Here is a 25,718-nt window from a genome sequence, read left to right on the forward strand (position 1 = left end):
TGTTTATTATTATTATTATTATTATTATTAATTTGGAATTAGTCAAAAAGTCTAAAAGAGAAGCCATCATCTGGGGGGGTTTTGATTGGGTTACATAAATTCAAGTGTGACTTGCATTGAATCCCTTTCTGTGCCATGTAGACCTGTCTCAGCCAGGCATCTGTCATTATGTTGGTGTTGAATCAACAATCAATCATGAACTGTCACGATCATCACCTACACAAACTGGCACACCCAATGGTACACACAAACTGGCTGACACACACCCAATGGTACACACAAACTGGCTGACACACACCCAATGGTACACACAAACTGGCTGACACACACCCAATGGTACACACAAACTGACTGACACACACCCAATGGTACACACAAACTGGCTGACACACACCCAATGGTACACACAAACTGACTGACACACACCCAATGGTACACACAAACTGACTGACACACACCCAATGGTACACACAAACTGACTGACACACACCCAATGGTACACACAAACTGACTGACACACACCCAATGGTACACACAAACTGACTGACACACACCCAATGGTACACACAAACTGACTGACACACACACACACGCACGAACACACCACAAATTCAGAATTTCCGCTTAATGAGATGTAAAAGTAATAGAAAAACACTTGTGATTATTTCCCTAACGGCCCCCTATTCCCTACATAGTGCACTACTTTACCCTAATGTACATCTCTAATGGCACCCTATTCCCTACGTAGTGCACTACTTTACCCTAATGTACATCCCTAATGGCCCCCTATTCCCTACATAGTGCACTACTTTACCCTAATGGCCCCCTATTCCCTACATAGTGCACTACTTTACCCTAACGTACATCCCTAATGGCCCCCTATTCCCTACGTAGTGCACTACTTTACCCTAATGTACATCCCTAATGGCCCCCTATTCCCTACATAGTGCACTACTTTACCCTAATGGCCCCCTATTCCCTACGTAGTGTACTACTTTACCCTAATGTACATCCCTAATGGCCCCCTATTCCCTACGTAGTGCACTACTTTACCCTAATGGCACCCTATTCCCTACATAGTGCACTACTTTACCCTAATGTACATCCCTAATGGCCCCCTATTCCCTACATAGTGCACTACTTTACCCTAATGGCCCCCTATTCCCTACGTAGTGCACTACTTTACCCTAATGTACATCCCTAATGGCCCCCTATTCCCTACGTAGTGCACTACTTTACCCTAATGGCACCCTATTCCCTACATAGTGCACTACTTTACCCTAATGTACATCCCTAATGGCCCCTTATTCCCTACATAGTGCACTACTTTACCCTAATGGCCCCCTATTCCCTACGTAGTGCACTACTTTACCCTAATGTACACCCCTAATGGCCCCCTATTCCCTACATAGTGCACTACTTTACCCTAATGTACATCTCTAATGGCCCCCTATTCCCTACATAGTGCACTACTTTACCCTAATGGCACCCTATTCCCTACGTAGTGCACTACTTTACCCTAATGGCCCCCTATTCCCTACATAGTGCACTACTTTACCCTAATGTACATCCCTAATGGCCCCCTATTCCCTACATAGTGCACTACTTTACCCTAATGGCCCCCTATTCCCTACGTAGTGCACTACTTTACCCTAATGTACACCCCTAATGGCCCCCTATTCCCTACATAGTGCACTACTTTACCCTAATGTACATCTCCAATGGCCCCCTATTCCCTACATAGTGCACTACTTTACCCTAATGGCACCCTATTCCCTACATAGTGCACTACTTTACCCTAATGTACATCCCTAATGGCACCCTATTCCCTGCACTACTTTCCAGTGGTGGTTAGAGTACCCAATTGTAAGTAGTGATTTTTTACTTAATGAAGTACTTTACATCACTGCATAGTGCACTTCTTTTACACAGAGTCCTGTGTGCAGTGCCACGCCCTTAGCCACGTGACAGTCACATTAATAAACAGTTCACCTCACCGTACCTTCAGCTCCACCCAAAAGATCAAGGAACATTGGCCTGGGGCTGGGGGGTTCGGCTAACAGTGGCCAATTGCGCTTTACCGGGGCGTGGAGAGCGAGCCAGTGCCGCTCTATATATATATCCATCACTTAATACTCAGGATATTAACACTTGACGCTCGGTGACAGTAGCCGCGGTCACAGGCTCTCTCAGCCGCTTCAGACCCTCGCCACCTCAGCAGCAGCACAAGCAGCAGTAGCGGTAGAGGACAGAAGACTGAAAGATAGGCAGTCTCTTTCTCTCAGCTAGGCCATAGTCATTGTTGTAATCGTGATCGATGAGTCTGTCCGGGAAGCAGCGGTTCTCCGCCAACTCTTTCTCCGGGTTCGGGAGCCGGAAGATGGCATTGTCCTCCGCCGGGGGTTCGTCAATGCGCTCCAGCTTCGGGAGCAGAATGGGCTTTGGAGACGGTGGAGGAGGAGGGTTCAGGATGTCATCCTCCAGCCACATGGCAGGTCTGGGGAGTGGGATGAGCACCGGTGGCAGTGGCAGCGGGATGTTCGGTGGTGGTGGAGGCGGTGGAGGAGGAGGTTTCGGGTACGGTGGAGGTGTTGAGGACACGTCCCTCGGGTTCGCCGGTAACGAGAAGCAGCACATGCACAACCTGAACGACCGCCTGGCAACCTACATGGAGAAGGTTCGCCAGCTGGAGGCCACCAACCACCAGCTGGAGGAGAAGCTGAAGACCTTCACCTTCAACAAGGTGGAGGCGCACGACCTGACCATCTACGACGCAACACTCAAACCACTCATGGAGCAGGTAGGCGTTAAAACTATCTCTCTCCGTCTCTCTCCCTGAGCGAGCTTGCCAATTGTAAAAGTTGTGCGTAAAAGCGCACAATAACTATCCCACGGGAGACACACTGGTTCAATCAACGTTGTTCCCACATCATTTCAATTATATTACGTTGAACCAATGTGGGACAGACATTGAATTGACATACAGTATGTGCCCAGTGGGAGCCTACTGCTAAACGTCTTGCGATGTTTTTGTTAAAATAATATCCAGTATTGTAGATTACCTTATCTATATTTGCTATAGTCATATGTCGTTGAGTGCATTATGGGGTATGTCGTTGAGTGCATTATGGGGTATGTCGTTGAGTGCATTATGCGGTATGTCGTTGAGTGCATTATGGGGTATGTCGTTGAGTGCATTATGGGGTATGTCGTTGAGTGCATTATGGGGTATGTCGTGGAAAGCATAATGGGGTATGTCGTTGAGTGCATTATGGGGTATGTTGTTGAGTGCATTATGGGGTATATTATTGAGTGCATTATGGGGTATATTATTGAGCACATTATAGGGTATTATTGAGTGCATTATGGGGTATGTTATTGAGTGCATTATGGGGTATGTTATTGAGTGCATTATGGTTATTGAATACATTATGAGGTACTTTATTGAGTACATTATTGGGTATGTTGTTGAGTGCATTATGAGGTATGTCATTGAATGCATTATGGTTATTGAGTACATTATGGTTATTGAATACATTATGAGGTACTTTATTGAGTGCATTATGGTGTATGTTGTTGAGTGCATTATGGGGTATGTTGTTGAGTGCATTATGGGATATGTTGTTGAGTGCATTATGGGATATGTTGTTGAGTGCATTATGGGGTATGTTGTTGAGTGCATTATGGGGTATGTTGTTGAGTGCATTATGGGATATGTTGTTGAGTGCATTATGGGATATGTTGTTGAGTGCATTATGGGGTATGTTATTGAGTACATTATGGGATATGTTGCTGAGTACATTATGGGGTAAGTTGTTGAGTGCATTATGGGGTACGTTGTTGAGTGCATTATGGGGTATGTTGTTGAGTGCATTATGGGGTATGTTACTGAGTGAATTATGGGGTATGTTACTGAGTGAATTATGGGGTATGTTACTGAGTGAATTATGGGGTATGTTACTGAGTGAATTATGGGGTATGTTGTTGAGTGCATTATGGGGTATGTTGTTGAGTGCATTATGGTTATTGGGTATATTATGAGGTATTTTATTGAGTGCATTATGGGGCATGTTATTGAGTGCATTATGGGGTATATCATTGAGTACGTTATTGAGTGCATTATGGTTATTGAGAACATTATGAGGTACTTTATTGAATACATTATTGGGTATGTTATTGAGCTCATTATTGGGTACGTTGTTGAGTGCATTATGGGGTACGTTGTTGAGTGCATTATGGGGTACGTTGTTGAGTGCATTATGGGGTACGTTGTTGAGTGCATTATGGGGTACGTTGTTGAGTGCATTATGGGGTACGTTGTTGAGTGCATTATGGGGTACGTTGTTGAGCTCATTATGGGGTACGTTGTTGAGTGCATTATGGGGTACGTTGTTGAGTGCATTATGGGGTACGTTGTTGAGCTCATTATGGGGTACGTTGTTGAGTGCATTATGGGGTACGTTGTTGAGTGCATTATGGGGTACGTTGTTGAGTGCGTTATGGGGTACGTTGTTGAGTGCGTTATGGGGTACGTTGTTGAGTGCGTTATGGGGTACGTTGTTGAGTGCGTTATGGGGTATGTTGTTGAGTGCGTTATGGGGTATGTTGTTGAGTGCGTTATGGGGTATGTTGTTGAGTGCATTATGGGTATGTTATTGAGTAGATCATTTGAATATCTTACTACATGCCCTAAAAAACTTCTTTGGAAATAATTTCTCAAAAAAATTATATGATATTTTTGAAAAGCATCATCATTTGTCAAATGGCTTGTGGGACTGGGACGGACACACACACACACACACACACACACACACACACACACACACACACACACACACACACACACACACACACACACACACACACACACACACAGTGTCTGACTCCTGTCTCTGTCTGCAGCTCATGGGTTTCCTGATACAGAACACTCAGATTGCTGTGGAGATCGACAACGCCAAGCTGACTGCTGACGACTTCAGAGTCAAGTAGGATGGATGGATGAGTGATTGGATGGATGGATGAATAGTTTATTGTCCTTGGCAACATTCTGAGTAGATTGTCATGCAAACTTGATTGAATTATTTTCTTCATTAAGGTGTCTCAGTGATACGTAGTGGACATATCCTGAACAGTGAAACAGGTTTTATGTCCTGGAGGATAATGGTTCTTTATGCACCACTCTCACACAGTTGTTACCTATATAGTTAATCAACAATATATACACTGTCTCAATGAAGTAGATACCAGTTGTTACCTATATAATTAATCAACAATATATACACAGCAATATGTACACTATGTCTCAATGAAGTAGATACCAGTTGTTACCTATATAATTAATCAACAATATATACACAACAATATATACACTGTCTCAATGAAGTAGTTACCAGTTGTTACCTATATAATTAATCAACAATATATACACAGCAATATGTACACTATGTCTCAATGAAGTAGTTACCAGTTGTTACCTATATAATTAATCAACAATATATACACAGCAATATGTACACTATGTCTCATTTAAGTAGATACCAGTTGTTACCTATATAATTAATCAACAATATATACACAGCAATATGTATACTATGTCTCATTTAAGTAGATACCAGTTGTTACCTATATAATTAATCAACAATATATACACAGCAATATGTACACTATGTCTCATTTAAGTAGATACCAGTTGTTACCTATATAATTAATCAACAATATATACACAGCAATATGTACACTATGTCTCAATTAAGTAGATACCAGTTGTTACCTATATAATTAATCAACAATATATACACAGCAATATGTACACTATGTCTCAATGAAGTAGATACCAGTTGTTACCTATATAATTAATCAACAATATATACACAGCAATATGTACACTATGTCTCATTTAAGTAGATACCAGTTGTTACCTATATAATTAATCAACAATATATACACAGCAAGATGTACACTATGTCTCAATGAAGTAGATACCAGTTGTTACCTATATAATTAATCAACAATATATACACAGCAATATGTACACTATGTCTCATTTAAGTAGATACCAGTTGTTACCTATATAATTAATCAACAATATATACACAGCAATATGTACACTATGTCTCAATTAAGTAGATACCAGTTGTTACCTATATAATTAATCAACAATATATACACAGCAATATGTACACTATGTCTCAATGAAGTAGATACCAGTTGTTACCTATATAATTAATCAACAATATATACACAGCAATATGTACACTATGTCTCATTTAAGTAGATACCAGTTGTTACCTATATAATTAATCAACAATATATACACAGCAAGATGTACACTATGTCTCAATGAAGTAGATACCAGTTGTTACCTATATAATTAATCAACAATATATACACAGCAATATGTACACTATGTCTCAATGAAGTAGATACCAGTTGTTACCTATATAATTAATCAACAATATATACACAGCAATATGTACACTATGTCTCAATGAAGTAGATACCAGTTGTTACCTATATAATTAATCAACAATATATACACAGCAATATGTACACTATGTCTCAATGAAGTAGTTACCCGTTGTTACCTATATAATTAATCAACAATTTATACACAGCAATATGTACACTATGTCTCATTTAAGTAGATACCAGTTGTTACCTATATAATTAATCAACAATATATACACAGCAATATGTACACTATGTCTCAATGAAGTAGTTACCCGTTGTTACCTATATAATTAATCAACAATTTATACACAGCAATATGTACACTATGTCTCAATGAAGTAGTTACCAGTTGTTACCTATATAATTAATCAACAATATATACACAGCAATATGTACACTATGTCTCATTTAAGTAGATACCAGTTGTTACCTATATAATTAATCAACAATATATACACAGCAATATGTACACTATGTCTCAATGAAGTAGTTACCAGTTGTTACCTATATAATTAATCAACAATATATACACAGCAATATGTACACTATGTCTCAATGAAGTAGATACCAGTTGTTACCTATATAATTAATCAACAATATATACACAGCAATATGTACACTATGTCTCAATGAAGTAGATACCAGTTGTTACCTATATAATTAATCAACAATATATACACAACAATATGTACACTATGTCTCAATGAAGTAGATACCGGTAAAGAAAATAATTCAATCAGTTGTAGCCTATAGATAGTCCAAACAACACTATTCATTACTTAATCCTCATCTTCTCCTACAGACCAAGTCTATTGGACAATTAGTCGTCAGGAAATGGCAAGGACGTGAGTTAGAAGACACAGCTGTTAGCTTGGTACCAGTCTGTCTGTGCTAACATTCCACTCCGTGTCACATTCCAAACAGGGAGTGGCAAGGAGTGGAACGACAGCACTGACAGACAGGTGCCCAGGCTAACAGCTTTGGTTCGGGAGATTAAATGCTCACCGTTATCATAGGCTTCTTCTATAGGGTCTTTGCTTGTAGTTGTAACCCCACTGATTTTCTTCATTATCTATCACTCTCAGACAAAACATACATTTCTTACAACAAAACCATGGCAGTTATCGAGTTCACCTGACCCGTGTTGAAATAATAGAACTACAATGATTCTGTTTCTATGGTTGAAATGCTCACTGTGTGTAGCGTGTAGGCTATGAACTAGTAGTATTGGGCCTTATCTTGCAGTTAATCAATCACAGTCCTTTCTTAATAAACAACCTCCTAAGGATCCACCCCTTTTTTCAATTTTCGCCTAAAATGACATACCCAAATCTAACTGCCGGTAGCTCAGGCCCTGAAGCAAGGATATGCATATTCTTGATAACATTTGAAAGGAAACACTTTGAAGTTTGTGGAAATGTTAAATTAATGTAGGAGAATATAACTCATTAGATCTGGTCAAAGATAATACAAAGAAAAAAACAGGCGTTGTTTGTATTTGTTTTGTAGCATCATCTTTTAAATGCAAGAGAAAGGCCATAATGTATTATTCCAGCCCAGGCGCAATTTAGATTTTGGCCAGTAGATGGCAGCAGTGCGTGCACAATGGTTTAGACTGAACCATTGCATATCTGTTCAAAATGTTGTATCAAGACTGCCCAAATGTGCCTAATTGGTTTATTAACACATTTTCAAGTTCATAACTGTGCACTCTCCTCAAACAATAGCATGGTATTCTTTCACTGCAATAGCTACTGTAAATTGGACAGTGCAGTTAGATTAACAAGAATGTAAGCTTTCTACCCATATCAGATATGTCTATGTCCTGGGATATGTTTTTGTTACTTACAACCTCATGCTAATCACATTAGCCTATGTTAACTCAATCGTCCCTCGGGGGACCCATCGATCCTGTAGAGTTAAAGCCCTTTTTGCATCAGCAGGTGTCACAAAACGGGCTTGACAGATACCCAGCCTAAAACCCCAAAGAGCTAACGGATCTGTCACTCATCTCTCTGGGCCTGTTAATGTGGTGTCATCTCTGTTCATTTTATTTCTGCCAGGTGGGAGAATGAGCTGTCTTTGCGCCAGTGTGTGGAGGGGGACATCGGAGGTCTGAGGAACCTGCAGCGGGAGTTTGAGATGAACATCACAGCCACGATGCAGGACCTGCAGGGGTACGAGAACGAACGGGTCTCCATGGCGAAGAGCCATGAAGAGGTGAGGGCACGCCTGTCTCTCGCTCTCTCCCGCTGTGTTTCTCTCGGTCTCTCTCACCCTCTGACCCCTAAAAATGTGACCTCTCTAGGAGCTGTTGTCCATGCGTGGGGGGATGACGGGCCAGGTGAACGTGGATGTCCAGGCTACTAAGAGCCAGGACCTGTCTCTGATGCTGGCTGAAGTCAGGTCGGAGTACGAGGCGGCCGTGGAGAAAAACCGCAGACAGGCCGAGGCCTGGTACATGAAACAGGTCTGTTACCACGCCAACGCAGGCACTACCACAGGCCAACATTAAAATATGTATCAGAGGTGCTGAGTGTGTGTGTGTGTGACATGTCTCTCTCTCTGTGTGTGTGTGACATGTCTCTCTCTCTGTGTGTGTGACTTGTGTCTCTCTCTGTGTGTGTCAGGTGGAGATGAAGCAGGCAGAGTCGGCGGTGGTGATGGAGACGACCACGACGACCACGTCGGAGATGACAGAGTTACGGAACCGCTACCAGACCCTACAGATGGAATACCAGGGACTACGTATGGGGGTGGGTCACACACACACACACACACACACACACACACACTAGAGAAACCCTACAGATGGAATACCAAGGACTATGTATGGGGTGGGGTGGGTACCATGCCCACTCACTCACTATACTCCCCAAATGTCCCCATTTCTAATCCTTGTCATGTGTCTTCTGTGTGTGTGTGTGTGTGCGCCTGTGTGTGTGTTACCTTCGTGTCTCTCTCTCTGTGTTTGTCCCCCACCCGGCCCTCCTCCAGATGGCGAACCTAGAGGCCAGGCTGTTGGAGGTTCAGTCCCAGTTCCAGCAACGTCTGTCTGGGTATAGTGGCAAGGTGATGGGCCTGGAGGGAGAACTGACCTCCATAAGGGCCAGCACCACTGAGCAGAGCCAGGACTACCAGGTACAGTCACCATACCTCTATACGGAATCACTCACAAACACTGATTAGGGATTCAATCCAAGGTGTGTTACAGAGCAGCGTTACAGAGCAGCGTTACAGAGGAGCGTTAGAGAGGAGCGTTACAGAGGAGCGTTACAGAGGAGCGTTACAGAGGAGCGTTACAGAGGAGCGTTAGAGAGGAGCGTTACAGAGGAGCGTTAGAGAGGAGCGTTACAGAGGAGCGTTACAGAGGAGCGTTACAGAGGAGCGTTACAGAGGAGCGTTACAGAGGAGCGTTACAGAGGAGCGTTACAGAGGAGCCTTAGAGAGGAGCGTTACAGAGGAGCCTTAGAGAGGAGCGTTACAGAGGAGCCTTAGAGAGGAGCGTTACAGAGCAGCGTTACAGAGGAGCGTTACAGAGGAGCGTTAGAGAGGAGCGTTACAGAGGAGCGTTACAGAGGAGCGATACAGAGGAGCGTTACAGAGGAGCGTTACAGAGGAGCGTTACAGAGGAGCGTTACAGAGGAGCGTTACAGAGCAGCGTTACAGAGGAGCCTTAGAGAGGAGCGTTAGAGAGGAGCGTTACAGAGGAGCCTTAGAGAGGAGCGTTACAGAGGAGCCTTAGAGAGGAGCGTTACAGAGGCGCCTTAGAGAGGAGCGTTACAGAGGAGCGTTAGAGAGGAGCGTTACAGAGGAGCGTTACAGAGGAGCCTTAGAGAGGAGCGTTACAGAGGAGCCTTAGAGAGGAGCGTTACAGAGGAGCCTTAGAGAGGAGCGTTAGAGAGGAGCGTTACAGAGGAGCCTTAGAGAGGAGCGTTACAGAGGAGCGTTAGAGAGGAGCGTTACAGAGGAGCGTTAGAGAGGAGCGTTACAGAGGAGCGTTAGAGAGGAGCGTTAGAGAGGAGCGTTACAGAGGAGCGTTAGAGAGGAGCGTTACAGAGGAGCGTTAGAGAGGAGCGTTACAGAGGAGCCTTAGAGAGGAGCGTTACAGAGGAGCCTTAGAGAGGAGCGTTACAGAGGAGCGTTAGAGAGGAGCGTTACAGAGGAGCGTTACAGAGGAGCCTTAGAGAGGAGCGTTACAGAGGAGCGTTACAGAGGCGCGTTACAGAGGAGCCTTAGAGAGGAGCGTTAGAGAGGAGCGTTACAGAGGAGCCTTAGAGAGGAGCGTTACAGAGGAGCCTTAGAGAGGAGCGTTACAGAGGAGCCTTAGAGAGGAGCGTTACAGAGGAGCGTTAGAGAGGAGCGTTACAGAGGAGCGTTACAGAGGAGCCTTAGAGAGGAGCGTTACAGAGGAGCCTTAGAGAGGAGCGTTACAGAGGAGCCTTAGAGAGGAGCGTTAGAGAGGAGCGTTACAGAGGAGCCTTAGAGAGGAGCGTTACAGAGGAGCCTTAGAGAGGAGCGTTACAGAGGAGCGTTAGAGAGGAGCGTTACAGAGGAGCGTTACAGAGGAGCGTTACAGAGGAGCGTTACAGAGGAGCCTTAGAGAGGAGCGTTACAGAGGAGCCTTAGAGAGGAGCGTTAGAGAGGAGCGTTACAGAGGAGCCTTAGAGAGGAGCCTTAGAGAGGAGCGTTACAGAGGAGCGTTACAGAGGAGCGTTAGAGAGGAGCGTTACAGAGGAGCGTTAGAGAGGAGCGTTAGAGAGGAGCGTTAGAGAGGAGCGTTACAGAGGAGCCTTAGAGAGGAGCGTTACAGAGGAGCGTTAGAGAGGAGCGTTACAGAGGAGCGTTACAGAGGAGCGTTACAGAGGAGCGTTACAGAGGAGCGTTAGAGAGGAGCGTTACAGAGGAGCGTTACAGAGGAGCGTTACAGAGGAGCCTTAGAGAGGAGCGTTACAGAGGAGCGTTAGAGAGGAGCGTTACAGAGGAGCGTTACAGAGGAGCGTTACAGAGGAGCGTTACAGAGGAGCGTTAGAGAGGAGCGTTACAGAGGAGCCTTAGAGAGGAGCGTTAGAGAGGAGCGTTACAGAGGAGCCTTAGAGAGGAGCGTTACAGAGGAGCGTTACAGAGCAGCGTTACAGAGCAGCGTTACAGAGGAGCGTTACAGAGGAGCGTTACAGAGGAGCGTTAGAGAGGAGCGTTACAGAGGAGCTAACAATACGTAATTTCTCCAGCATGGATATCGCATTCATGGTAAGCGCTGTGAATGCCGGCTCAATCATAAATTACCTCTCCACTTCTCTCCCTCTCTCCCACTCCCCTCTCTCTCTATCACCCTCTCCCTCCCGTCTCTCTATACCACCCTCTCCCTCCTCTCTCTCTACCCCCTCTCTCTTTACCACCCTCCCCCCCCCCCTCTCTCTACCACCCTCTCCCCCCCTCTCTCTACCACCCTCTCCCCCCTCTCTCTACCACCCTCTCTCCCTCCTCTCTCTCTACCCCCTCTCTCTTTACCACCCTCTCCCCCCCTCTCTCTACCACTCTCTCTCCCTCCTCTCGCTCTACCCCCTCTCTCTTTACCACCCTCTCTACCTACTCTCCCCCTCTGTCTTTCTCTTTCTCTCTCTCTACCTCCCCCTCTCTCGCTCTCTACCTCCCCCTCTCTCGCTCGCTCTCCCAGATCCTTCTGAACATCAAGAGTCGTCTAGAGATGGAGATCCAGCAGTATAAGCATCTGCTGGAGGGAGCCGGCCTGGGAGGGGGCATGGTCCCTGGAGGGGCTGACCTGGGAGGGGGCATGGTGGTCTCTGGAGGGGCCGGGAGGTCGGCAGGTAAAACTTGTTAGTTAGGATATCTCTCAGCCCATGCATGAAAGGCTGATCTTTCAAGAGTCTGTAAAATATAAAAATACACAAAGAAAACATTTGAAGTTCAAAGTTATCAAGTATTGAGTCCTACAGTATGAGTCATAAAACCCAGAAATGGTTCCAATCGTTTTTTTCACAATTCATTTTTCCATCTGGGATTTTGGAACTACTTTTATTCAAGGTCTGTGTCTGGTGTAGGCTTACACTGGTGTGATGTGTTGATAACCTGGTCTGTGTCTGGTGATAACCTGGTCTGTGTCTGGTGTAGGCTTACACTGGTGTGACATGGTGATAACCTGGTCTGTGTCTGGTATAGGCTTACACTGGTGTGACTTGTTGATAACCTGGTCTGTGTCTGGTGTAGGCTTACACTGGTGTGATGTGTTGATAACCTGGTCTGTGTCTGGTGTAGGCTTACACTGGTGTGACTTGTTGATAACCTGGTCTGTGTCTGGTGTAGGCTTACACTGGTGTGATGTGTTGATAACCTGGTCTGTGTCTGGTGTAGGCTTACACTGGTGTGATGTGTTGATAACCTGGTCTGTGTCTGGTGTAGGCTTACACTGGTGTGATGTGTTGATAACCTGGTCTGTGTCTGGTGTAGGCTTACACTGGTGTGATGTGTTGATAACCTGGTCTGTGTCTGGTGTAGGCTTACACTGGTGTGATGTGTTGATAACCTGGTCTGTGTCTGGTGTAGGCTTACACTGGTGTGACGTGGTGATAACCTGGTCTGTGTCTGGTGTAGGCTTACACTGGTGTGATGTGTTGATAACCTGGTCTGTGTCTGGTGTAGGCTTACACTGGTGTGACATGTTGATAACCTGGTCTGTGTCTGGTGTAGGCTTACACTGGTGTGACGTGTTGATAACCTGGTCTGTGTCTGGTGTAGGCTTACACTGGTGTGACTTGTTGATAACCTGGTCTGTGTCTGGTGTAGGCTTACACTGGTGTGACATGGTGATAACCTGGTCTGTGTCTGGTGTAGGCTTACACTGGTGTGACTTGTTGATAACCTGGTCTGTGTCTGGTGTAGGCTTACACTGGTGTGACTTGTTGATAACCTGGTCTGTGTCTGGTGTAGGCTTACACTGGTGTGACGTGTTGATAACCTGGTCTGTGTCTGGTGTAGGCTTACACTGGTGTGACGTGTTGATAACCTGGTCTGTGTCTGGTGTAGGCTTACACTGGTGTGACTTGTTGATAACCTGGTCTGTGTCTGGTGTAGGCTTACACTGGTGTGACTTGTTGATAACCTGGTCTGTGTCTGGTGTAGGCTTACACTGGTGTGACATGGTGATAACCTGGTCTGTGTCTGGTGTAGGCTTACACTGGTGTGACTTGTTGATAACCTGGTCTGTGTCTGGTGTAGGCTTACACTGGTGTGACTTGTTGATAACCTGGTCTGTGTCTGGTGTAGGCTTACACTGGTGTGACGAGGTGATAACCTGGTCTGTGTCTGGTGTAGGCTTACACTGGTGTGACTTGTTGATAACCTGGTCTGTGTCTGGTGTAGGCTTACACTGGTGTGACATGGTGATAACCTGGTCTGTGTCTGGTGTAGGCTTACACTGGTGTGACTTGTTGATAACCTGGTCTGTGTCTGGTGTAGGCTTACACTGGTGTGACTTGTTGATAACCTGGTCTGTGTCTGGTGTAGGCTTACACTGGTGTGACATGGTGATAACCTGGTCTGTGTCTGGTGTAGGCTTACACTGGTGTGATGTGTTGATAACCGCGCAAATCTCTCCCGCCGGACAAGGTAACGTTTGTCAACAATTAGCATGTCCATTTTTTTGGAGGAAATTTAGGTGGATATATTGGTAAAACTCACACTGTTCGAGAGAATTACACGGCTGTTAAAACATCACGCCAAGGTACAGTGCATTCAGAAAGTATTTAGACCCCTTGACTTTTTTCCAGATTTTGTTACGTTACAGCCTAATTCTTAAAATTGATTAAATAGTTTTTTCCCTCATCAATATACATACAATAACCCATAATGACATCACAATACCCCATAATGACATCACAATACCCCATAATGACATCACAATACCCCATAATGACATCACAATACCCCATAATGACAATTATTGTAGCAAAAATATATAAAATGGAAACATCACATTCACGTAAATATTCAGACCCTTTACTCAGTACTTTGTTGAAGCACCTTGGGCAGAGATTACAGCCTAGAGTCTTCTTGGATATGATGCTACAAGCTTGGCACACCTGTATTTGGGGAGTTTATTGGCTGTGTGCTAAGTGTCGTTGCTTAGGGTACTGAGCGCTCTGGAGCAGGTTTTCATCAAGGGTCTCTCTGTACTTTGCTCCGTTCATCTTTCCCTCGATCCTGACTAGTCTCCCAGTCCCGGTCGCTGAAAAACATCCCCACAGCATGATGCTGCCACCACCATGCTTCACCGTAGGGATAGTGCCAGGTTTCCTCCAGACGTGACACTTGGCATTCAGGCCAAAGAGTTCAATTTTGGTTTCATCCGACCAGAGAATGTTCTGAGAGTCCTTTAGTTGCCTCTTGGAAAAATCCAAGCGGGCTGTCATGTGACTTTTACTAAGGAGTGGCTTCTGTCTGGCCACTCTATCATAAAGGCCTGATTGGTGTAGTGCTGCAGAGATGGTTGTCCTTCTGGAAGGTTTTCCACAGAGGAACTCTGGAGCTCTGTCAGATTGACGATCAGGTTCTTGGTCACCTCCACCTCCAAGGCCCTTCTCCCCCGATTGCTCAGTTTGGCAGGGCGACCAGCTCTAGGAAGAGTCTTGGTGGTTCCAAACTTCTTCCATTTAAGAATGATGGAGGCCACTGTGTTCTTGGGGACCTTCAATGCTGCTGAAATGTTTTGGTACCCTTCCCCAGATCTGTGCCCCAACACAATCCTGTCTCGGAGCTCTACAGACAATTCCTTTGACCTCATGGCATGGTGTTTGCTCTGACATGCACTGTCGACTGTGGGACCTTATATAGACAGGTGTGTGCCTTTCCCAATCATGTCCAATCAATTGAATTTACCACAGGTGGACTCCAGTCAAGTTGTTGTCTCAAGGATGATCAATGCAAACAGGATGCACCTGAACTCAATTTTGAGTCTCATAGCAAAGGGTCTGAATACTCATGTTAATAAGGTATTTCTGTTTTTAAATGTTTAATACATTTGCACAGTTGTTGCTTTGTCATTATGGGGTATTGGGGGTAGATTGAGGAAAAACATTTATTTAATCCATTTTAGAACTAGGCTGTAACGTGACAAAGCGTGGCAAAAAGGAAGGGGTCTGAATACTTTCCGAATGCCCAGTAAACCTACACCAAATACACGCTTCGTTTGAAATGTTTGTGCAATTCACGACGTGAAATATTAATGGCATGAAAAATCATTGGAACCAGTTCTGTTGTTTTTATGGGTAATATGACTCTACTGGGGAGGACTATTGTTTTATATGTAGATGTGTTTATGGGTAATATGACTCTACTGGGGAGGACTATTGTTTTATATGTAGATGTGTTTATGGGTAATATGACTCTACTGGGGTGGACTATTGTTTTATATGTAGATGTGTTTATGGGTAATATGACTCTACTGGGGAGGACTATTGTTTTATATGTAGATGTGTTTATGGGTAATATGACTCTACTGGGGAGGACTATTGTTTTATATGTAGGTGTGTTTATGGGTAATATGACTGATCTACTGGGGAGGACTATTGTTTTATATGTAGATGTGTTTATGGGTAATATGACTCTACTGGGGTGGACTATTGTTTTATATGTAGATGTGTTTATGGGTAATATGACTCTACTGGGGAGGACTATTGTTTTATATGTAGGTGTGTTTATGGGTAATATGACTCTACTGGGGAGGACTATTGTTTTATATGTAGATGTGTTTATGGGTAATATGACTCTACTGGGGAGGACTATTGTTTTATATGTAGATGTGTTTATGGGTAATATGACTCTACTGGGGTGGACTATTGTTTTATATGTAGATGTGTTTATGGGTAATATGACTCTACTGGGGAGGACTATTGTTTTATATGTAGATGTGTTTATGGGTAATATGACTCTACTGGGGAGGACTATTGTTTTATATGTAGATGTGTTTATGGGTAATATGACTCTACTGGGGAGGACTATTGTTTTATATGTAGATGTGTTTATGGGTAATATGACTCTACTGGGGAGGACTATTGTTTTATATGTAGATGTGTTTATGGGTAATATGACTCTACTGGGGAGGACTATTGTTTTATATGTAGGTGTGTTTATGGGTAATATGACTCTACTGGGGAGGACTATTGTTTTATATGTAGATGTGTTTATGGGTAATATGACTCTACTGGGGAGGACTATTGTTTTATATGTAGATGTGTTTATGGGTAATATGACTCTACTGGGGAGGACTATTGTTTTATATGTAGATGTGTTTATGGGTAATATGACTGATCCACTGGGGAGGACTATTGTTTTATATGTAGGTGTGTTTATGGGTAATATGACTCTACTGGGGAGGACTATTGTTTTATATGTAGATGTGTTTATGGGTAATATGACTCTACTGGGGAGGACTATTGTTTTATATGTAGATGTGTTTATGGGTAATATGACTCTACTGGGGAGGACTATTGTTTTATATGTAGATGTGTTTATGGGTAATATGACTCTACTGGGGAGGACTATTGTTTTATATGTAGATGTGTTTATGGGTAATATGACTCTACTGGGGAGGACTATTGTTTTATATGTAGGTGTGTTTATGGGTAATATGACTCTACTGGGGAGGACTATTGTTTTATATGTAGATGTGTTTATGGGTAATATGACTCTACTGGGGAGGACTATTGTTTTATATGTAGATGTGTTTATGGGTAATATGACTCTACTGGGGAGGACTATTGTTTTATATGTAGATGTGTTTATGGGTAATATGACTCTACTGGGGAGGACTATTGTTTTATATGTAGATGTGTTTATGGGTAATATGACTCTACTGGGGTGGACTATTGTTTTATATGTAGGTGTTTTAAAGGTCTTATTAACAGGTTTGTCTATGTACTCAGGTAAGGCTGTTGTGACCAGGACCACTGTGTTGGAGGTGAAATCCTCGGGAGGAGGAGTGGGGACGGGAGGAAGCTCCATGTTGATGCATTCCACTAGCTCCACCTCCAGCAGTTCTGGGGGCGGGGCAGCCATGCTGTCATCAGGAGGTGCCGCGATGGTGTCCGTCAGGGGACCAGCCATGCTGTCATCAGGAAGCCCCGCAATGGTGTCTGGCAGCGGATCAGCCACGGCGCCATCAGGAGGAGGCACGGCGCCATCAGCAGGAGGCACGGCCCCATCAGGAGGAGGCACGGCGCCATCAGGAGGAGGCACGGCGCCATCAGGAGGAGGCACGGCGCCATCAGGAGGAGGCACGGCGCCATCAAGAGGAGGCACGGCGCCATCAGCAGGCGGCACGGTGCCAGCAGCAGGCGGCACGGCGCCATCAGCAGGAGGCACGACGCCATCGGGAGGCACGGCGCCATCAGCAGGAGGCACGGCCCCATCAGGAGGCGGCACGACGCCATCAGCAAGCGGCACGGCCCCATCAGCAGGAGGCACGGCGCCATCAGCAGGAGGCACGGCGCCATCAGCAAGCGGCACGGCGCCATCAGCAGGAGGCACGGCGCCATCAGCAGGAGGCACGGCGCCATCAGCAGGAGGCACGGCGCCATCAGCAGGAGGCACGGCGCCATCAGCAAGCAGCACGGCCCCACCCGCAGGAGGCACGGCCCCATCAGCAGGAGGCACGGCGCCATCAGTAGGAGGCACGGCCCCATCAGCAGGAGGCACGGCCCCATCAGCAGGAGGCACGGCGCCATCAGCAGGAGGCACGGCGCCATCAGCAGGCGGCACGGCGCCATCAGCAGGAGGCACGGTGCCATCAGGAGGCGGCACGGCGCCAGCAGCAGGCGGCACGGCGCCATCAGCAGGAGGCACGGCGCCATCAGGAGGCGGCACGGCGCCAGCAGCAGGCGGCACGGCGCCATCAGGAGGCGGCACGGCGCCATCAGGAGGCGGCACGGCGCCATCGGGAGGCGGCACGGCGCCATCGGGAGGCACGGCGCCATCAGCAGGAGGCACGGCGCCATCAGCAGGAGGCACGGCGCCATCAGCAAGCGGCACGGCCCCATCAGCAGGAGGCACGGCGCCATCAGCAAGCGGCACGGCCCCATCAGCAGGAGGCACGGCCCCATCAGGAGGAGGCACGGCCCCATCAGCAGGAGGCACGGCCCCATCAGGAGGAGGCACGGCGCCATCAGGAGGAGGCACGGCGCCATCAGCAGGAGGCACGGCGCCATCAGGAGGAGGCACGGCGCCATCAGCAGGAGGCACGGCTCCATCAGCAGGAGGCACGGCGCCATCAGCAGGAGGCACGGTGCCATCAGCAGGCGGCACGGCGCCAGCAGCAGGCGGCACGGCGCCAGCAGCAGACGGCACAGCGCCATCAGCAGGAGGCACGGCGCCATCAGGAGGCGGCACGGCGCCATTGGGAGGCACGGCCCCATCAGCGGGAGGCACGGCCCCATCAGCAGGAGGCACGGCCCCATCAGCAGGAGGCACGGCCCCATCAGCAGGAGGCACGGCCCCATCAGCAGGAGGCACGGCGCCATCAGCAGGAGGCACGGCGCCATCAGCAGGTGGGGGACCAGCTCTGATGTCATCAGGAGGCGTCACAATGGTGTCCGGTGGGGGACCAGCTCTGATGTCATCAGGAGGCGTCGCGATAGTGTCCGGTGGGGGACCAGCTCTGATGTCATCAGGAGGCGTCGCAATGGTGTCCGGTGGGGGACCAGCTCTGATGTCATCTGGAGGAGCCGCGATGGTTTCCAGCGTGGGCCCAGCCACGGTGTCATCAGGAGGTGCTGCGATGGTGTCATCGGGCGGGGGCATGACCGTGTCCGGTAGCAACTCGTCTTCCACCAGCGTGTTGACCAGCTCCACCATGGAAGGTGAACATAGAGATATAATAACTAGACCAGCTCCACCATGGAAGGTGAACATAGAGATATAATAACTAGACCAGCTCCACCATGGAAGGTTAACATAGAGATATAATAACTAGACCAGCTCCACCATGGAAGGTTAACATAGAGATATAATAACTAGACCAACTCCACCATGGAAGGTGAACATAGAGATATAATAACTAGACCAGCTCCACCATGGAAGGTTAACATAGAGATATAATAACTAGACCAGCGCCACCATGGAAGGTGAACATAGAGATATAATAACTAGACCAGCTTCACCATGGAGGGTTAACATAGAGATATAATAACTAGACCAGCTCCACCATGGAAGGTGAACATAGAGATATAATAACTAGACCAGCTCCACCATGGAAGGTTAACATAGAGATATAATAACTAGACCAGCGCCACCATGGAAGGTGAACATAGAGATATAATAACTAGACCAGCTCCACCATGGAAGGTTAACATAGAGATATAATAACTAGACCAGCGCCACCATGGAAGGTGAACATAGAGATATAATAACTAGACCAGCTTCACCATGGAGGGTTAACATAGAGATATAATAACTAGACCAGCTCCACCATGGAAGGTGAACATAGAGATATAATAACTAGACCAGCTCCAACATGGAAGGTTAACATAGAGATATAATAACTAGACCAGCGCCACCATGGAAGGTGAACATAGAGATATAATAACTAGACCAGCTCCACCATGGAAGGTTAACATAGAGATATAATAACTAGACCAGCGCCACCATGGAAGGTGAACATAGAGATATAATAACTAGACCAGCTCCACCATGGAAGGTTAACATAGAGATATAATAACTAGACCAGCTCCACCATGGAAGGTTAACATAGAGATATAATAACTAGACCAACTCCACCATGGAAGGTGAACATAGAGATATAATAACTAGACCAGCTCCACCATGGAAGGTTAACATAGAGATATAATAACTAGACCAGCGCCACCATGGAAGGTGAACATAGAGATATAATAACTAGACCAGCTTCACCATGGAGGGTTAACATAGAGATATAATAACTAGACCAGCTCCACCATGGAAGGTGAACATAGAGATATAATAACTAGACCAGCTCCACCATGGAAGGTTAACATAGAGATATAATAACTAGACCAGCGCCACCATGGAAGGTGAACATAGAGATATAATAACTAGACCAGCTCCACCATGGAAGGTTAACATAGAGATATAATAACTAGACCAGCGCCACCATGGAAGGTGAACATAGAGATATAATAACTAGACCAGCTTCACCATGGAGGGTTAACATAGAGATATAATAACTAGACCAGCTCCACCATGGAAGGTGAACATAGAGATATAATAACTAGACCAGCTCCAACATGGAAGGTTAACATAGAGATATAATAACTAGACCAGCGCCACCATGGAAGGTGAACATAGAGATATAATAACTAGACCAGCTCCACCATGGAAGGTTAACATAGAGATATAATAACTAGACCAGCGCCACCATGGAAGGTGAACATAGAGATATAATAACTAGACCAGCTCCACCATGGAAGGTTAACATAGAGATATAATAACTAGACCAGCGCCACCATGGAAGGTGAACATAGAGATATAATAACTAGACCAGCTCCACCATGGAAGGTGAGGATAGAGATATTACAACATTGAAAAAAAAGATTTTGCTACTCAATGTCTCTCTCTCCATCTCTCTCTCTCTTCCAGGTAAAGTCTCTACTGGTGATATTACCATAGTTCCCATATAGTGATTCCCTTCTCTGATTCACGTCACAACACTCTCCAGGACCACGGAACCCCCTACACACACACACACACACACACAACACACACACACACACACACACACACACACACACACACACACACACACACACACACACACACACACACACACACACACACACACACGTAGCCTCTCTCTACTACTAACACACAGCTCACATTCTGACCTGAACATCATGACGTGTAGCCTCTCTCTACTACTAACACACAGTCCACATTCTGACCTGAACATCATGACGTGTAGCCTCTCTCTACTACTAACACACAGTCCACATTCTGACCTGAACATCATGACGTGTCACTTCTCTCTCTTCTGTTTAATTTAAATTACATTTGACGTTTCCATTTATAATAAAAACCTGACCCTACAATGAGATGTTGTTTTTCTTTGTGTTTCATTATTAAAGATGACGCTGCATTGATCGTGTGTTAAATCAAAGCGTTGGACCAGTAACCGGAAGGTTGCAAGTTCAAACCCCTGAGCTGACAAGGTACAAATCTGTCGTTCTGCCCCTGAACAGGCAGTTAACCCACTGTTCCTAGACCAGTTAACCCACTGTTCCTAGACCAGTTAACCCACTGTTCCTAGGCCGTCATTGAAAATAAGAATTTGTTCTTAACTGACTTGCCCAGTTAAATAAAGGTTAAATAAATATATATTTTTTTAAAGGATTATGATCTATGATACATGTTGTCTTTTAGATTAGAATGAATGGGATTCAATGGGCAGGGGAACCTGATCCTAGATCAGCACTCTGACAACCTTCATGAATACCAGGGCCCAGGAGAAGAGATGTAATCTGGGGCCGAGAAACTAGTTTTTGTGGGCTGTTTTCACAGATGAGATGAATCCAGGAGCAGGTTTAATCCTGACTAGGGTCACTTGAGTCTAAATGTGGTTGAATGAACATCAACTGACCTCAGACTACATGCTCCCTCCTGATCTTTTATTTTTTATTTAACTAGGCAAGTCAGTTAAAGAACTCATTCTTATTCACAATGACGGCCTACCCCCGGCCAAAACCGAACGACGCTGGGCCAATTGTGCTCCGCCCTACGGGACTCCCAATCACAGCCGGATGTGATGCAGGCTGGATCTGTGACTTTACATTTAGAAACTGGTGTCCCAGACACAGATTAAACCCAGTCCTGGAAGAAACACCAATCTCCATTCAAAGGGTGTTGAGGACATAAATGTATGAACTCTGGTTTAGTGAAGTCCAAATCCACACAGCGATAATTCTATGACTCAGTATGTTTGTTTTAGTGGTTTTATTGCGCCATCCTCAAGACTTGACAGATATGACAACCAGACTAACAGAAACCCTCTCGGGTACATCTACAGATGAAACATCAGTCTATCACTTTTAAATTGTTACATTTCGACTATTTGACTAATGATACAAGTTAAGCATTTTCGCACACACCATAGTGTCATACAGACAACATGGTGAGCAATTATACACTACCGACTGATATCAAGCTGAATGTAAAAGCTGCTCGCAAACGACAGAAAATACATGTATAAATAATGACAAATAAATACACAACGGAGACGACAACGAGTGGAGAACCTTCTAGTCAGTGTGACAGAAATAAAACTGTTTATCTGTAAACAATGAATAATGTTAAAGGAGAATAAAGTTACCACACTGCTACACCGCTGCCAATGGTCAGGGTTAGATCTACAGCGCAGCTATTGGCCAGGGTTAGATCTACAGCGCTGCCATTGGTCAGGGTTAGATCTACACCGCTGCCATTGGCCAGGGTTAGATCTACAGCGCTGCCATTGGCCAGTGTTAGATCTACAGCGCTGCCATTGGCCAGTGTTAGATCTACAGCGCTGCCATTGGCCAGGGTTAGATCTACAGCGCTGCCATTGGCCAGTGTTAGATCTACAGCGCTGCCATTGGCCAGTGTTAGATCTACAGCGCTGCCATTGGCCAGGGTTAGATCTACAGCGCAGCTATTGGCCAGGGTTAGATCTACAGCGCTGCCATTGACCAGGGTTAGATCTACAGCGCAGCTATTGGCCACAGTTAGATCTACAGCGCTGCCATTGGCCAGGGTTAGATCTACAGCGCAGCTATTGGCCAGGGTTAGATCTACAGCGCTGCCATTGGCCAGGGTTAGATCTACAGCGCTGCCATTGGCCAGGGTTAGATCTACAGCGCTGCCATTGGCCAAGGTTAGATCTACAGCGCTGCCATTGGCCATGGTTAGATCTACAGCGCTGCCATTGGCCAGGGTTAGATCTACAGCGCTGCCATTGGCCAGGGTTAGATCTACAGCGCTGCCATTGGCCACGGTTAGATCTACTGCGCTGCCATTGGTCAGGGTTAGATCTACAGCGCTGCCATTGGCCAGGGTTAGATCTACAGCGATGCCATTGGTCAGTGTGGTAACATGGATAACAGATCTGTGTGGTAACATGGATAACAGATCAGTGTGGTAACATGGATAACAGATCAGTGTGGTAACATGGATAACAGATCAGTGTGGTAACATGGATAACAGATCAGTGTGGTAACATGGATAACAGATCAGTGTGGTAACATGGATAACAGATCAGTGTGGTAACATGGATAACAGATCAGTGTGGTAACATGGATAACAGATCAGTGTGGTAACATGGATAACAGATCAGTGTGGTAACATGGATAACAGATCAGTGTGGTAACATGGATAACAGATCAGTGTGGTAACATGGATAACAGATCAGTGTGGTAACATGGATAACAGGTGAGCGGCAGGTGAAGAAAGCTAATATGTGTAGTAACCATATGACACCAGTAGGGGGCGGTGGTGTATTACAGTAAATACTGAGACAAGGGCCCAATTCCAAATGGACATCTAACTGAAGGAGCTCTCTCACCACAGCAGCCCTCCGTACCCCTCTACTGTTCAGGGTCATGTATAGTATTCCATAACTAGGCCAGGTTGAGGTCAGCGGGGTCGGCGACAGCGTTATCAGAGGGGGTGTCCTCCAGGGAGGCCTCCACAGTGTTGTTCCAGGGGCCGTCCGTCTGGGGGTCAGAGCTGTTGGCCGAGGGGGTCTCCCCGACCACCGGGCCCTGAGAGGGGGTCACCTTGGGGTCCTGGGAGGGGGTGGGTGGCCGGTTGGCTGGGAGATCTGAGGGGGAGTCAGAGATGGTGCTGGAGGGGATGTGTGTGGCATTGGGTGTGTGTGAGGTGTTGGGTGTGTGTGTGGCGTTGGGTGTGTGTGAGGTGATGGATGTGTGTGTGGCGTTGGGTGTGTGTGTGGCATTGGGTGTGGCGTTGGATGTGTGTGTGGGGGTAGGTGTGTGTGGTGGGGTTGGTTCCTGGGGGTCAGAGCAGACAGCCTCTCCCTCAGCTACGTACCACACCTCATTGTGTCTGTTCAGCAGCTTCAGAGGACTGGAGAGAAACACAGGAAATAATCAATAGAGAGACAGAGAGAGAGACAGAGAGAGAGAGAGAGACAGAGGGAGAGAGAGAGAGAGAAAGAGGGAGAGACAGAGAGAGAGGGAGAGAGAGAGAAACAGAGAAACAGAGAAACAGAGAGACAGAGAGACAGACAGAGAGACAGAGAGAGAGAAAGAGAGGGTGTTCATAAAGGAAGTGAGGTAGATAGAGAGAGAGACAGAAACACAGGACAGAATCAATACTAAGAGAGAGAGAGAGAGAGAGGTGTGTAGGTGTATTTATGAGATCATAGTGTGTGTGTGTATCTGAGATTAGTTTAGCAAAAACGTGTGTGTGCATATGTGTGTGTGTCCAGGCCTACCTGTCGTAACCCACTCCGTAGTGGTAGGTGTGGTTGTAGTCAGCCTGGACCCTGGCCAGCTCCTTGGTCAGTAGGTGAGCGTGAAGCCTGGAGGTCACTGACAACATCCAGCCTCCGTAGCTACGCACGTACACATCCATAGAGGGCATCTCAGTAAAGTAGAGCTGGAGAGAGAGACATCCCAACAACAATAACACATTATAACATCACTGATAACATCCAGCCTGGATTAGTTCACAGACATAATGACATGACACAATTCCTTAGAATTCAAGTCATTATCCCCTCTGATAGAAATAACTCCAGAACCATAGAGCATTATCCCCACAGATATGTAGATAATCAAGCATTATCCCCACAGATATATAGATCATGGAACAATATCCCCAATATCCCCACAAATATATAGATCGTAGGTCATTATCCCCACAGATATATAGATCATAGAACAATATCCCCACAGATATATAGATCATACAGCATTATCCCCACAGATATATAGATCATACAGCATTATCCCCACAGATATATAGATCATACGGCATTATCCCCACAGATATATAGATCATACAGCATTATCCCCACATATATATAGATCATACCACATTATCCCCACAGATATATAGATCATACAGCATTATCCCCACACATATATAGATAATAGATGCAGACCGGCCCCAGCTCCATAGCTGTCTACTGTACAGCAGAAGAGAACATCTTGATTCATCATCTGTTGAGAACATCACTGTGTACCTGCGTAGTGTAACGCGAGGAACGCCTAGTTCCTGGGTTCAAA

General features: G+C 45.9%; 2 protein-coding genes across 3 annotated transcripts in view; one reads left to right on the top strand and one right to left on the bottom strand.

Annotated features, from left to right (window-relative positions):
• The first annotated feature begins 2,060 nt into the window (after positions 1-2,060).
• On the top strand, positions 2,061-21,529 carry LOC118940260 (keratin, type I cytoskeletal 9-like). 2 transcript variants are annotated; one of them, XM_036948898.1, is made up of 9 exons: positions 2,061-2,800; positions 4,903-4,985; positions 8,514-8,670; positions 8,759-8,920; positions 9,081-9,206; positions 9,448-9,591; positions 12,128-12,278; positions 17,391-19,322; positions 21,076-21,529. In XM_036948898.1, exons 1-9 carry the CDS (start codon positions 2,318-2,320, stop codon positions 21,114-21,116), a joined length of 3,279 nt encoding a protein of 1,092 aa, XP_036804793.1. In that variant the 5' UTR covers positions 2,061-2,317; the 3' UTR covers positions 21,117-21,529. The 2 variants fall into 2 exon arrangements, with proteins under 2 accessions (XP_036804793.1, XP_036804792.1); XM_036948897.1 differs by lacking the exon at positions 21,076-21,529 and having other exon boundaries at positions 17,391-19,913.
• Positions 21,530-22,410: 881 nt separating this feature from the next.
• The window catches only part of LOC110485398 (heme-binding protein 1), an 8,683-nt gene continuing 5,375 nt past the window's right edge, over positions 22,411-25,718 (bottom strand). Inside the window, exons 6-7 of the mRNA XM_036948921.1 lie at positions 24,923-25,086; positions 22,411-24,552 (exon numbers count right to left, since the gene is read on the bottom strand). Of these exons, the coding sequence (XP_036804816.1) occupies positions 24,084-24,552; positions 24,923-25,086 (633 nt within the window). The 3' untranslated portion in view covers positions 22,411-24,083. The remainder of the gene's footprint in view (positions 24,553-24,922; positions 25,087-25,718) is intronic.

Source organism: Oncorhynchus mykiss, chromosome 17 (genome assembly GCF_013265735.2).
Source record: "Oncorhynchus mykiss isolate Arlee chromosome 17, USDA_OmykA_1.1, whole genome shotgun sequence".
Taxonomy (NCBI): domain Eukaryota; kingdom Metazoa; phylum Chordata; class Actinopteri; order Salmoniformes; family Salmonidae; genus Oncorhynchus; species Oncorhynchus mykiss.